Here is a 15,633-nt window from a genome sequence, read left to right on the forward strand (position 1 = left end):
TATTGCGGGGTGGGGGGCAGAGTTCTCCAGGATGCTGATATTGCACCTTAATCTCTCCTAAGATTTATAACTAACTGCTATGTTGAGCCCCCTTAACCCAATAAGGGAAACAAAAGGAGTCTGTTAGAGGTAAATGATCCTGTAGTTTCTATATGCCTTTCATATGACAGAAAATTGATTATCCAGGTGTCTAGAGTGACAATCTTGAAGAAATGCAAAACCATCTGTTTTCTGAAATATCATGTCTCTACCTATTCAGGCTACTTTCAATTTTCTGTATATACAGTATTTTCTAATTAAGAACTTAAAGTCTATGTCTTGTATACTAGAATACTAGAAAGTGGAACACCTGATTAATGAGTACTATTTTCCTCTATCATCTCAAATAACAAAAAAAATGTGTAGAACTCTAGCCTTTTGATTATACAAATCAAGAACAGAGTGACACAACTATTCATCTGAACATTGTTAAATACAAAGTAATGAAGTACTTCTAAAGATGCAACTAGAAATCACACTTGTCTCCAGCCTTTAGTGAAGTGCTTAGAAAAGTTTATTCTGTGCTTAGTCTATTTTTCTAAAGCATCACAAAATTACTATACATCCAAAACTCTTCAATGGTAGAATATTTAATATTCTAAAGGCAAGGTCTTTGAAGAAAACTGTTGTACATTACGATACTGTATAAGTCTAATGGATTCACACAGCAGAATCTAGACAAAACAGGACATTACAGAAATTGTCTATTAAATAATGGGCAAGTGATTCATTCTGAGTTATGGCTTTTCCCCTTCTTGTAGATAATACAGTTCTTACTGCCACCCAACACCCCCCACCTTTTGCTGTAAAGTGAAAGCTCTGTACTCTTTGAGGTGTAAAATTATATTAAATGTCCCATCCTGCTGATGCCCACCTGTGAAACACTACACAATAAAAAGTACAGCAGAATACAGACTTTGTGTTCAAAAACATAAGAATGCTATGATTTTTAAACATCAAGCATACACAGACTTTGTAAAATCAATTAAGAATTTTCTGTGTGATGATGAATATACAGTGAAAACATACACTATAAGATGCTTTTTCCTGAGTAGAATGGTAACTTTATTTTATATCAAATTAAGCTTCTATGAATTTTCAAAATGTAAAATATCAAGGCTTTTCTACAAGATCAAATAAAAATCAGGAATGTTCACCTTCATGTGCAAAACAAACAAACAAACAAAAACCTCAGAAGTTCAACAGAATGACATAAAATCTGAAATGAGTGGCCAAAATTTTAAATGATCAGTAAATAGCTTTTCAATTTTAAGGAATCCTCAGTAAGCTTCAGTTGAAACAAAAAGGGCTATTTATTAAAGCATGAAAAATGTTTCCAGAAAATTATCCAATTTAGAAAAAGAAAAATGTAACCCATGGTAAGAAAAACATAAACCATACAGTGAACAGAGGGGAACAAAAAAAGGCAACCGACCTTTACATGAATCAAGACACCACCATGGACTTATATAAAAACTTCCTAAATCAGGAGAATATCCTATATTACCATGTGTAGAAAACTAATTAAAGCAAGGTAGTCTTTATTAGTTGCATAATCTAAAAATATGAAGAAATTTTGGACTATATTTGTGAAATGACCAGAGTTGTCACTGAACCACACATTTCTCGAGTCAATGGGCAAAGTTCCCATTTATGGGAAATATGTTCTTTTTTTCACACAGTGAAACTGAGAAAAATTATATCAAATGAGAAATCTTCTCCAAAGTAATCTCCAAAAATACCTCAATAATGCAATACTCGGGAAATGTAATTTTTCAACTCAGAAGATCTGAAACATTATTAAATAAAAATACTCAAACCTTATTGCTTGGCACCAGATTTTTCAAAACCTAAAGAATTGTTTAAACCATCATACTGTTGTTTTTAAATCCTATTTCAAACTTTTTTATGTAGTGCTACTTTTATTTTCTGATGATAGTCTGTCCAATCTAATGACAATCTAGACTGAACCCTGCAATGTACAAGCATGTCACAGTTTACTTCAAACCAGAATGATCCATCTTCTGTTTCTGCCAAAATCATATTATGATATCTATAAAAATCAACTAGGATTGATCTGTGGCCAATGAAGGACCCACAGAACGTTGCCTAATGGTGTTCCGTGGAAAGTCTTTGTTTGTTCCTTCTTTACTTCCTGCTTCCTCTTCTGAAACATCTTCTTCATCAGCCTCTTGTTCCTCCTCCACTTTTTTCAAAGGTTGAGAAGATTCTGGTAATAATTTTTCTTAAAGATAAAGACCAGAGGGGATTAAGAGGTACACACTTCCAGTTATAAAATAAGTTACAAAGATGAAAAGTACAGCATAGGGAATATAGTCAGTAATACTATAATCACATTGTATGCACACAGACAACATTCATGGTGGGCATTACAACAGAAAAAGATAAAGACCCAGAAATGGTTTTTTTCATTGATGTATTAGAGTTCCACTACAGTAAAATCAAGACACGATTCATAGGCCCATAAACTGCTTCGGATTTTATTTATCAATCGTAAGTTTAGATTTCTAAAAGGAAAAAGTTATCTTTAAAAATAAGTGACACCATAAAAATGAAAATTGGTTTGAAAGATCCATGTTATTTACCAAATTCACTGTAATCACCTGCCTGTTTATAAACTGAACCGAAATTAATAAACCAGAATTAATGCTGTGCGTGCATGTGGATGTTGTAAGAAAATATACTACATTAAATAGAACCATATTTATTTGCTCTTAAATCTTCTAGTTAATAAGTGCAATGAAACAAACTTCAACACTACCCGTTTCAGTTTCTAGGTGAGCAGCAATCAGACATTTACAACGTTATATTCCTATCCATTGTGTTTTTCTTCTCCAAGGAGTTTCACAAGTGTGCTTCCTCTTCCTCACATATATAATTTTGTTAAGGCATAATTACAAACAATAAAATGTATAAAGCTTAAGCGCACAGCTCAATGAATTTTTAACTATGTATGTGTACATACACACACACACACACACACACACACACACACACACCTTTTCCATTTTTTTTTACAGGACCTGTTGCTAGTTAACCTAAACTTCGAACACACCATGTTACTGAGATACAGAACACAGAACTGGGCCAAGAGGCTTTAGTCTATTCCGCGATCCTAGACTGCCTTAATCTTAGGCAATCCTGAGCAGAGTAGGGAGGCCTGAGAGCATAAGGCAGAAAAAAACATGAGAAGAAATGACCACATGGTGGGCACTCTGTGGTTTGGTCTGACATTGCTCTTTCAGCTGGGTTAATGGCCCCTTCCCAGTACCACACCCCATGTAGCTGTGGTAGGCACTATAGCCTACAACAATGGTTCTCCACGGGGGGTGGTCTTGCTCCCCGGACCCCACCACTGCCAAGGAACACTAAGCACTGTCTGGAGATATTTCTGGTTGTCACCACTAAGAGGAGCGGTGCTGCTGCCAACGTGTGGGATGATGCTGAACACCCAACAATATACAAATGACAGTCTGTCACAATTAAGAATTATCCTTCTCAAAAGGTAAAAAGTGTCCATGTTGAGAAACCCTGGTTTACACGGACTGTTCCAAAAAGTGAGCTCTTTACACAAGTAGAGTGCACCAAAATTTTTCCAAAAGATAGCTGGGTGTAGGGAAAAAGCATACTTCCTACTCTGGATTGTGAGCCACTGCTTTCTTACTCATTTTATGCTAAGGACTGGAAAGAGCAAAAATGAAGCAGGCAAAGACATGGAAAACAAAGCGGTTCAGAAACACAACATCTTTAACATTTGAGCCCAAGGATCCAGCCAACTCTGCCCTCAGACTTCTTTGCTACATGAAGCAGTAAATCCCTATTTTGCTTAAAGCTAGACTGAGTTGGGTCTCTCCCTGGCAACTCAACATCAAAGCTAAACACAGACATTGAAAAACAACTCAAATCACGTGGCCTGCTATATATAGAAGGGGTGGTATCATATTAAAGTCCAGGTTAAAATCTATCAGTTGTGCCACAGATTACTTGAAACTAATTTGCTGTTAGATTTAAGGTTTTTCAATGATGTAAGTATTAAATGTACACCCACCAACTTTTAAATTGTCTTTTAAGTAATCTGTGTTCACATTTCTTTCCCTACAGGTCAGTGGCTATTGCTGGATAGAATGAATTCTTCCCCTGTACGTGTCCTTTTCAGTATTGATGCAACCATCTAAGAAATGAAAAGATAACCTGTCAGCTATCCAACGAACAAGGTAGACTGTAAATGCAATCTTGACTGATTTCACTTCAGGAGTTCTGACCTCGATAATTCCTAAAGTCACAAAAAGTGGCACAATGAAAATGTCATGCCCCCAGTCTACTTTAGGCTCTACTCTCTACTCTGTCACTTCTTTGTGACCCTAGAAAAATAGTTCACCTCTCTGAGCCTTACTTTCCCCAACCACAAAATGAAGAGTATCACTCATACAATCTAGAGAGCTGCTGAAAAGTGAATGGGAGGGCACAAAGTGAGAGTTCTTTATAAACAGCAAACAGGAGGGCTTCCCTAACAGTGTAATTTTCAAGATTAAACCAAATGCTGAGAGCAATTATATTAAGACAGATAGCAGTGAATACTTCTATCAACTCATCTTGTAGTACAGTGTTAATGCAAATCCTCAATCAGCTACAGGAACCGCTTTCCCGAATATCCTACCAGAAAAACTTAGACTTGGCTACGATTCAAAGAAAAATCTTCAAATGTGGCCACTATAATAATGAACGACTACCAGAGTAGAACATATTCAACTCTTTCTGACTCCAGTATACTCAAATGGATCCATGAATATCATGAAATTTTCAAATAAAATGACACCAGATCAGGGTTATTAAGTATCTGCAAGTTATACGCAATGCTAAAAATCTCCACATTACAAAAGCCAAGAAAACAACTATGTTCTAAAATCCAGGCTGGAATTCTTACATGAAATCTATATCCTCTTTCCGTTTCTGACGTAAACTATTATTCCACATTTAGAAACCTAAGCTAAACAAGCAACTTGCTATATGTGTGACTGTGTTCACAGAAATGAACAGAATTATGGTGAATAAAAAATAAACGTTAAAAACATACTTACTGGAAGGGTATGGCTGTGGTCTACGCCTTTTTGAAGGAAAAAGGCAATCTGCCACAAATATCATACACTGCGAAAATAAACACAAGTAATCTGAATGTATATGATAGAGCTTCGTGTACCTACATTCAATCATCAGATTTTAAAATATTTTTCTTCCATGTACTCTGAAAATGAAGTACTTACAAGTCCCAATAATAGTCCTGAAAGCAGAGTTGCTAAAGCAAAAACTGTGTATGATCCCCAAACTGGTAATCCAAGGTCTTCAATAAAATAGTGATGGCAAGTCTAAAATCAAAAGGAAAGAATAAACTTAAAAACCCTGGTTGTTTAAAAAACTTGGGTAGTGTCAAAAATGTTTCAAATAGAAATAAAACTCTAGCCCATACCCTGATCCACATGGATAGCTGAAAGAGTGCTGACATACTACTCATCCTGAAAGAAAAAAGGATTAAAAAACTGAATAGGACACATACCTTTGAAAGACAATGTGTGCATATCTAGATCTTCTATTTTTCAGGCTATAATTTCCCTAACGTAACAGATTTTATTGCTGGTGTTAATCAAGACTAGCGGCACATCACTGATTTCAAGCTTGTATTAGGAATTCCTGTTAATAAAAATGAACAGTTCTTGAACTGCTGTCACTATGTGATGTCCTCATAAATAAAACACTTGGTAACTTTTTCCCTTTCCCTACTGCTTTGACTTTAGCCTTTCACCTTTCATCTGATGATGTCTCCAATATACTCTGCATAACGGGTTACAAGTTCTAAGGAACCAGTTGCCTAAAGTCAAGTGTACTGTAAGCAAATGACAACTCTTATTAACCCTTTAAATCCCTCCAAAGAATGAGGAGAGAAGGGAGCCTGAAGGAAGAACTGGGAATACTTGTTGAACTGATCCTTCCCACCTAAGAATTATTCCCCTTTTGTATTAAAATTAAATAATTTTAATTTGTATTAGTTTGATATCATTTAAGGATATACAAAGAAATTTCATACGAAATAAATGCTAAGACATCATATAAACATAAATAATTATTATTTTCACATAAACCCAAGTAGTTTAGACAGTTAGAAAAAAGGCAAAACTAAGAAGGGTTTGCTTCCTCTCTAGCACAAGGATTGCCACCAACATATAGATCAATTCACACCTAAGCCAAAGTTCCCGCATGCAGGATGACCTACTCCGACTGCCCACACTGGGTGGGTGAGCCTGCCGACACTACAAGTGTCTCTCACTTGGTCCACCAATAAAAAAGGCATGCACTGCTGAATCCCTGAGGATTCAACAAAGACGTACAAGGAATACCTTCTTCCACTAGAGAGGGTAAGATTCGTCTAGGAGATTTCAAATTAACAAAAATCAGGAGTAATTTCAGTTTGACACAAAAATGTGGTTCAATCATGTTGCTTCTGTCACTTAAATTGCAAATGGGCATAGGAACAGGGAACTGAAACATAAAGTAATGTGTAGCCTCACTATAATCAGCACTAATTAGATTCTATCAGGAATACTAGGGCATGGTGGTTCAGTAAGGGGAATTCTGACAGCTACAGGACCATTCAATTTAGAGATTTTCACAGGAAAACAGGTGAAAAGGAAAGGAGCTAAAGACAAAATTCGATTTCAAAATATCACTTAGGGCTGATCTTTCCTCCACTCCCAGAATCCAGAGCATTTTTATACCTTACACCGTTGGTGTAACAACTCCCCAACCTCTAAGGGCAAATGTGGTGAGGGGACAGGAAGAGATAACTTAGCCAAACCAGGATGAGTCCATGGAGACCTCAGCAAAACTCAATTATTTCCAGATGTCTCTCATATGACCTGAGAGGCCTTATACTCCAAAGGCTAGCTGAAAATACTCTTGCTATTTCCAATCCTTACTGCTCCATGTATCCAGCTATAGATTAAGCCCAGTGGTTACCCATACCATTAAGTTCATTGTTCATTCATCCTATTCAACCAAAAAATTATCAGATGGGTAGAATAATGCAATCACATTAAGAACTAAAATATAACGGTATAAAATATAACGGTAACAAGAGTAGGCACATGTTTGAGGCTTATTCAAATATTAAGCTGAAATGATAGCTTTACCAATTACACTGCTCAGGGAGATCGATTCGTTTTTCAGGATACAAATGACCATTATCTGGAGAGCTAAAATATTCCTGAAAAGGCTTTCAACTTAATTTTAGCGTATGCCTCCTTCTAGCTTACCAAAGATCAAAGTATCTGACTTAGAAGAAAAAGTCAAACTACAAATATCGCAGTAAGTATGAATGTACCTTAAGAGTCCAAGAACTAAAACTGGGTATGAATGTTTTATTTCCACAAAATATAATTATCTGGTCCAATTAATTCTGAAATAGATAAAAGAAAATCCCTCATACTTACAGAACAGAACCTGGACCAAACCACGATGAAACGGGTTCAATACTCTTCCACTCTTTCTCACTTACAAAGTTTATGAAGTCCTTCTTAGTCCTTGGGCCCTGATAGCGCCTGAATTCACCATCTTTACAACTAAAGGGGATCAGAATTAAATATTAAACAGCACCAAATAAATAAACTTAGCATTGTTTTGCTTTTTCTTTAACCTCATTTTATAATCAATCCTTATATTCAAAATCATTAGTAATGCACAAGTAACAAATTGCACAAGTAACAACACTAATTACCAACTCATAACATCTTGGTTCCAAATTTATTTAAGCAGTGGCATTATAAGAAATCATAAGCCTTACAATTATTATTACTTTTCCAAATTATAAAATTATGAAACCATAGTTCTATGTAAATTATACCTCAATAAAGGTGCAATGCACATCTTAAAAGGATGGCTACATGAAAAGTTGTTGGACAGTATCTGGCACTTACTAATTATTAGCTATTTTAAGCTACAGGTTAAAAATTGAAGGCATTTTTCTGGTATTGTCAGCCATAATCACATCATCTTAACCATGCTACTTTAAATTGCTGGAGGTATCTGGTAGTGTTTCCTTTCCTATTTCAGTGATTCTATTTTACAGTATGCTTTGCATTATTCCTGACATCTGCCTCCTCCTTCCCCTTCCCAATGTAGGGAGTTCTCATAGGCTCAAAAATGCTCTCCCTGCTCCCACAACTTCACTATTTCCAAACTACCCTAAATAATACTGCCAGTCTAGGGGCATCTGGGTGGTTCAGTCATTTAAGCGTCCAACTTCAGCTTAGGCCATGATCTCACGGGCCCAGGGTTCAAGCCCCGTGTCAGGCTCTGTGCTGACAGCTCAGAGCCTGGAGCCTGGTTCAGATTCTGTGTCTCCCTCTCTCTCTGCCCCTCCTGCACCTGTGCTATCTCTAGCTCTCAAAAATAAATAAATGTTAAAAAAAAAATGATAATACTGCCAGTCTAATCCTACATAATACTTTATCACTTAAGTACAAAAATTTTCAAGAGCTCCCTACCACCTACAGTAGGGTTAAAGAATCCTTTAGCCTTCCAGTGCCAAAGACTACAAGGAAGCTTCCACTCAAAAACACAAAGTTTTTGTAAAGGCAATGGCATTTGAGCTGTTTTTGAAAAATATGTAGGATTTCAAAAGGCAAAAATTAGGGGAATGGGCATGGTAAACAATGTGACTTAAAAAAAGGACAGGAGGGGCGTATGGGTGGCTCAGTCAGTCATCCGACTTTGGCTCAGGTCGTGATCTCGCAGTTTGTGGGTTCGAGCCCCGGAACCCCGTGTTGAGCTCTCTGCTGACAGCTCAGAGCCTGGAGCCTGCTGCCTGCTTCAGATTCTGTGTCTCGCTCACTCTCTGCCCCTCCCCCCGCTCACACTCTGTCTCTCTCTCTCTCTCTCAAAAGTAAATAAAACATTAAAATAAAATTATAAAAGAAGGACAGGAAATTCTGGAAGTTCAGGGGATCTTAAGAAGGGAGAAGGAAAATGGGAGACACTGATTAGAACCAGTAAAGGGGGAAGTGGAGAAAAGGACGGAGTAAAAAGGAACAGTAGCACTTCCAGAGAGGAAGAATATACATATGAATAGATACAAAAGGAGCAGGGGTGAATACAAAGGCACAGAGAAACAGATACACACATGAAAAAAAAGATGCCAAAGGAAAGTGAGCTAGAGACACAAAAAACTGCCAACTTGCTTTCAGAAATTTAAATGAGGAAAGTACCTCCTGCCACACAAGCCACCAGCTGAATGAACTTTATGTCTAAAACATTATGCATATCTTCATCTAAAAATACTTTCTTGCTAAAAAATGCTAAACATCATCTGAGCTTTCACAAGCTATAATCACTTATTACAGACCACCAGAAGACATAATAATGAAAAAGTCTGAAATATTTCAAGAATTACCAAAATGGGACACAGAGACACAAAGTGAGCAAATGCTATTGGAAAAATGGTGCAGACAGACCCACTTGATCCAACGTTGCTACAAACCTTCAATTTGTGAAAATCCAACATCTGTGAAGCACAGTAAAACAAGGTACGCCTGTACAGATTTGAGATTTCCTATCCCCAGTTTAGAAGATAAATTCAAACTAAAAGACCTGACACAGAAAACTACATAATCTTGTTCATTCGGACTTAACACTCAACCATTTCACAGATTACCGTCTGAAGACTGAGCTACAGCCCTTTCCTAGCTAATTTTTGAACACACCGTGTTCCTATTTATAACTGTTGGTGAGAGTATCCAAAGGATGGAATGCTTACTTCTACACTCTTTTGAAAATTCTACCTGAGGTTGCGTTTATATTCCCATGTTCTCCAGGAACCACCCTGCCCAGTGATTTTTTTTTCCTTACCAAACTTTCTACAGGACTTAACACAAACCTGGGCTCATAATCTTTACTATGCTACATGGTATCACACCATGTCATGTGAACCTCTGAGTTCAGAAGGTTACAAAATAGCTACAAACCTCTGTGACCAGAAGTATTTCATACGTCATCCATCTATCTAACGCACCTACAATAGCATGAAGGACAAACTGAGCATTACTGAATATAATGCTTTTTAAACATGATTCAGGCCAGAGGTCTTTTATTCTGATTATACTATGCTGCATCCTTCTCCGTAACGATAGAATCTTCAAATACTTACTGATAAATAGTAGGAAGAGCAGTTATAATAAATCGTCCACTCAGTCCTAAAAATGATAAGGAAACATTAGAAACAAATACAAGAAACAACAGGTTTTATATGAGCCAACAATCACTTACTACTTAAAAGTTGATTCTGAATTATTTAAATACTAATAGGGAATGAATATGAAATTATACCTAAAAAGAGTTGAGCTTTGTAACAATGAAAAAAATCCCAATTATGTACTAGAAGCAACTTTAAAATCAACACTACTGGACATTATCTCAATTAAAAGTATGTAAGGCTTGGGGCGCCTGGGTGGCGCAGTCGGTTAAGCGTCCGACTTCAGCCAGGTCACGATCTCGCGCTCCGTGAGTTCGAGCCCCGCGTCAGGCTCTGGGCTGATGGCTCAGAGCCTGGAGCCTGTTTCCGATTCTGTGTCTCCCTCTCTCTCTGCCCCTCCCCCGTTCATGCTCTGTCTCTCTCTGTCCCAAAAATAAATAAACGTTGAAAAAAAATATTAAAAAATAAAATACAATAAAATAAAAGTATGTAAGGCTTGAATACTGAAGATGTCTGTGAATATATATATTAACATTTGATCAACTATACCACTATGTGATAAGACTACCAGCAATGAGTCACAGGGTGGCACAATATAACAGTAGTCTTAGAAAGATCTAAAATCAAATGAAATACCACTTGCCATTCAAAAAACCAAAGAGTTTAAGATGTTAAAAACGAAAAATATTTTCAATCTTTCCTAAGATGAGCAGTAACAATAACATTATTAACCATGTGTTAAGCTCTAATATAACTGAGAGTTCATCTCTCTATGCCTCAGTTTTCTCATATTACCTAACTCACAAGGTTGTATAAGGATTATATAACAAATGCAAAACACTTGGAGCAATACTTGTACTAAGTGCTCAATAAATATTAGCTCTTATTACCATCTGGGGTGGGAACAGAATCAACAACCCAGGTTTACTGTGACCAAGATCAGGTAAGATGACGTTGGTCTAAGAAAGGAGCATCCTTAAGCAGGGCCTGCCACTTGTTCAGGGGGCCAAGTCGGGAGTGTATTTGACCCCACAGACATGAGAGCTTTGTATTAAGAGCATGCCCTCAAACCACAGGTTATTAAATTTGAAACCCAATTAAGCGATTGGGTTCACTTGTCAGAGAATGTACCCTTGGCTCTACAAAAAACCTCAACCACATGCTCTTTATTCTGAAGCTTGGTATATGGATGCAAATGATGGCTTGGACAATGTCCACTTAAACCACAGTATTCTAGGACTTCTCAAAGGCATCTTACATGCTAGTCTGGGGTCTGGGATACAAAGGAAAAAAAGATCAAAGGCAGTTACATGGGCCAGAACAGGGAGAGGGCACGGCCCCCAACGTCCCTTACAGCAACACCTAAAAGGAATGAGCTGCATATACAACCACAGAATCTGCTTTTTGTAGCCACAAGGATCCCTCACCAGGGAGGCGGGTGAGTCAGCGTAAGTACTGCAGACAGTTATGCAGTTATGTTTTTTTTTTTTTTTTTTTTTTAATGTTTACTTATTTTTTGACAGAGAGAGAAACAGAGAGAGAGACTGCGAGCAGGGGAGGGGCAGAGACAGTGGGAGAGACAGAATCCGAAGCAGGCTCCAGGCTCCCACAGAGCCTGACGTGGGGCTCGAATCTACAAACTGAACCTTGAGATCATGACCTGAGCTGGAGTTGGACGCTCTACGGACTGAGCCACCCAGGCGCCCCCAGACAGTTATGTTTTCAAAACCTAATGAAAGGCAGTTAAGACCAAGTGATATGGCAAACAGGATGAACATATCAACCGAATTTGCAGACTAACCACAGACTTACAGTACCTGGCTGCTCTGTGACATCTACTTTTGCAACATTAACCTCAAGATCTTCTCCCCATTCAGCAAAACTTTCCCATTCTGGTTGAAGATTCTGACAAGCAGGACACCATGGAGCATAACTATAAAATACAGTTTAAAAAAAAAAGTTAAGCATTCTAATATGACCATATAGATATAACAATTCTAAACGTATAATTTGTGAAGACTGTTTTATACTAAAAACAAGATAGCAAAGTGATTAATTCTGTGAAGATGAAAGAGTTTTAACTGTGGAGCTAACATTCTGAAAATCAAAACTGTAACTGATGATGCTCATTACGTAAAATTCTGAGAATAAGTTCTTCAGACACAAAAATAAGTTCATAAGTTTACATGCCAAACAGTCTTTGTTTTTTAATCAGTTTATATATTTTGAGTCAGAGAGCACGCACCCATTTGAGCAGGGAAGAGGCAGAGAGACAGAGAGGGAGAGCCCCACGCTCAGCTTGGAGCCGGAAACTGGGCTTGATTTCACGTCTGTGAGATCATGAACTGAGCCAAAATCAAGAGTCAGATGCTCAACCGAAGATCAACAGACTGAGCCACCCAGGAGCCCCCCAAAACAGCTCTTTGAAAACCTTTGAATCTATGAATACGTGGCCACCAGAAAACTCAAAACCGAATTTGGAGTTCACCCGTTTGAATAATTTGCACTACAGGAGTCACAAAGGCAAAGGGCTAGTAAGGAGAAAAATAGGAAGTGCCCAGGGCTGTGGCGAAAAAGGAAATGCATGCTCCTTATGAGGGGAACCTCCACTCAGCATGATTGCCACAAGGGGATTTCTGGCTAGGTAGCAGGCTCTATCTTATTTAAAAGAAGCTGAAAATCTGCATATTTATGTAAAAATGTTACCTCAAAACTTAACCTGGACACAAACACTGGACAGACCATACAAAATTCCTTTGGCCAGTCCTTGGTTAGCCAGTTTCTAAAACCTCAGGTTTACAAATCTATGGCCAAGCTTATTAGCATTTTAATTACTCCTCTGGTATTCAGCATCTTTCAAGGCCCTGATTTTTCTCCAGGATTTTATTCTTCACTTTATTGTGTATTATCTTTCAATTTGACTCAGTTTTTTTTTTTTTAATGGAAGAATAAAGCCTGTACTTGCTGAACACAAGAGTTCAGTTTCTGCATTTCATTATATTTTAACTTATGTTATGAAAATAAAACTCCTAAAAGTAACAGACACTGGGAAACAAGACTAGTACCATACATGAAAGCAAAAGTCCTTAACAGATTGTATTTCAATAAAAATATCTCTGCAACAAAACTGATCAGGATGGGTTTAATGCAGATAACAGACTTGTAATAAGAGCAGACTATCATTCATTAGTAATACTCGATCCCCCTTACAAGTTCCTTTTGTGCTTTTTAAAGTCTTAACGTGTAAATCAGTAAGCTAAGGGGGAAAAAAATAAGAAAAAGTTCTACAGTATAGTCTAATTTCACAGAGAAGTTCTAATTCAAATCCCCAAATACTTAATTTTTGACCAATGTATTTACATAGATTGGTCAAATCAGTTAAATAAAAAAAAAAAAAAAAAAAAAACCTCAAGGGGTGCTTGAGTGGCTCAGTCTGTTGTCTGACTTTGGCTCAGGTCATGATCTCACAGTTTGTGGGTTCGAGCCCCGTGTCAGGCTCTGTGCTGTCAGCATGGAGCCTGGAGCCTGCTTCAGATTCTGTGTCTCCCTCTCTCTCTGCCCCTCCCCAACTCGTGCTCTCTCTCTCCCTCTCTCAAAAATAAGCATTAAAAAAAAATTTTTTTTTAAACCCTCAAGTATTACTTGACTATATTTTATATATAAATTCATAATCACTATTGTTTAATTACTATTTATGAAACCGTAAATGGGCACAAGCCAACTTATTCATGACAATAAAAATCAAATGTTGTCTCTGGTTATATTTCCTCTTGGCTGCAGCTTCAATGTTGCCTAAAAATTCATTTCACTAAGTTACAGATTAAATGTATAGTGCATAAACAATTTCCCCTATCTTTTACTCCATATAAATGTTCTATGCCTTTTTTGATTTTATGACTCAAGAGTTATCGATTTGGTCTTCTGCACTCTCCCTTGGGGACGTCCACCTTCATCCATTAACTGGCAACCCAAGCATACAGGAAAACACTCATCTGAACCCTGTTAAAGAAGGGGACCGTTCTAACAATTACTGCATACCTACGCTTAGGCTCTGGAAAGGAAAGCCAGTATAGCAATACCAGGACAGATTAATTAAAACCCTTAGGTATTTCTCTCACCTGTAAAATAATGCCGATCTTAAAGGATTTGTAGAAAATTAAATAGTATAATGTATATAAAGTGTTTAGCAGTGTCTGGTAACAGTTAACACTCAAAAGTGGTGTTTTTTACTAATATCACTAATACCACTAATACCACTATGATCAATAGCACTACCACCATCACCAATTTAGCAACTAAAGCAAAAGCTGACAATTTATTTTCTACAGATGCAAAGGGGACCTTAGTAGAACAGAATCACCACAGACACGTGGTTTCCTCTAAACAGTAAATGATGACCTGATGGTCCTAAGAGTTTATAATCACTCTCATACATTAACTTTATTTTTTATTGCAATAACACTTAGATCTGAGAGTAAGAATCCAAGACATTGAGCAATAAGTACTTTGCAGAAACACGAATCCAAAAGAAAAATGAGACGTGCAGAGAGAAAAAAACAAAAACAAGATAAAGCAAAAAAAAAAAAAAAAATTAACAATAATCCAAGTTGAATTTACTCAGCATTTAAAATTAAAATATACTTAGTCCATAAAATAAAATGTGAAAAGTCTCAAATTCCAACACTACGAATGGACTTTTAAAGGATAAAAGACAAAAGGAGAGGAGAAGTTCTGCTCAATCTCCTCTTTTGTAAAGTTTGGTGAAGAGTAAGTCTAGAAGTTTGCGAAGGATGATTCTAAAATAAATAACTGTATAGGAATTAGTCAAACCAACCACTTCCACCCCCAAAGTCATGAAAAGTAGAAAAAATGCGAAGTTGAACTCTTCTCTCTTAGGCGCACCACAGTACTAGAAACGAAACCATTTAGAAGAAACTTAATATTCCCTGGTTAGAAACGAGGGGGTGGGACCAAGCCAGCGGCCGATCCGAAGAGGACTTTATGGATCTGGAGGAGTCTGAGGGGCTGGGTCGTCGGCTCCGAGTGGCAGTTCTGGGTAAGCTGGGACCCGCCTGAGCTGAATGGAAGTGAAGCGGGTGTCCAGATTTAGATCCAGCAGCCGGGACCTCCCGGCCCACCGAGGGGACCCGAGACGACCGCCCCACACTCACAATTCTATCATCCACTCTCCTTCCAGCAACTCTTTCCAGTTCTCGTCTGTGATGATGCGCACGTCGCTCCGCCGCCCGTGGGTCCAGGGAGCCCCGCAAGCCAACAGCAGCAACACTGCCACAGGAACCACGGGACTCCTGGAGGCCGTCATTTCTGCAGCTCGC

The 15,633-nt window shown here is 37.7% G+C and overlaps 1 protein-coding gene and 1 pseudogene across 1 annotated transcript; both read right to left on the reverse strand.

The window, feature by feature from the left end:
- Nucleotides 1-530: 530 nt before the first annotated feature.
- On the reverse strand, nucleotides 531-15,620 carry TMX1 (thioredoxin related transmembrane protein 1). Its single transcript, XM_025918878.2, has 8 exons — nucleotides 15,469-15,620; nucleotides 12,115-12,230; nucleotides 10,253-10,298; nucleotides 7,542-7,670; nucleotides 5,525-5,570; nucleotides 5,322-5,423; nucleotides 5,139-5,205; nucleotides 531-2,284 (listed from the first exon to the last, which is right to left on the reverse strand). The coding sequence occupies exons 1-8, from the start codon at nucleotides 15,618-15,620 to the stop codon at nucleotides 2,106-2,108; spliced, it is 837 nt and encodes a 278-aa protein (XP_025774663.1). The 3' UTR covers nucleotides 531-2,105.
- On the reverse strand, nucleotides 11,630-11,755 carry LOC112856647 (small nucleolar RNA SNORA70; annotated as a pseudogene).
- Nucleotides 15,621-15,633: the final 13 nt, after the last annotated feature.

Source organism: Puma concolor, chromosome B3 (genome assembly GCF_028749965.1).
Source record: "Puma concolor isolate L17-30 chromosome B3, mPumCon1.1.hap2, whole genome shotgun sequence".
NCBI lineage: Eukaryota > Metazoa > Chordata > Mammalia > Carnivora > Felidae > Puma > Puma concolor.

Excerpts from the sequence above, each read along its gene's own strand:
- TMX1 (XM_025918878.2), bottom strand. The coding sequence starts at position 15,620 with ATGACGGCCTCCAGGAGTCCCGTGGTTCCTGTGGCAGTGTTGCTGCTG. Across the intron at positions 10,299-12,114 it reads AGATGTCACAGAGCAGCCAG|GACTGAGTGGACGATTTATT; the intron begins GTACTGTAAGTC and ends TATCATTTTTAG. Across the intron at positions 5,571-7,541 it reads TTTGGTCCAGGTTCTGTTCT|GATGAGTAGTATGTCAGCAC; the intron begins GTAAGTATGAGG and ends TTTTTCTTTCAG.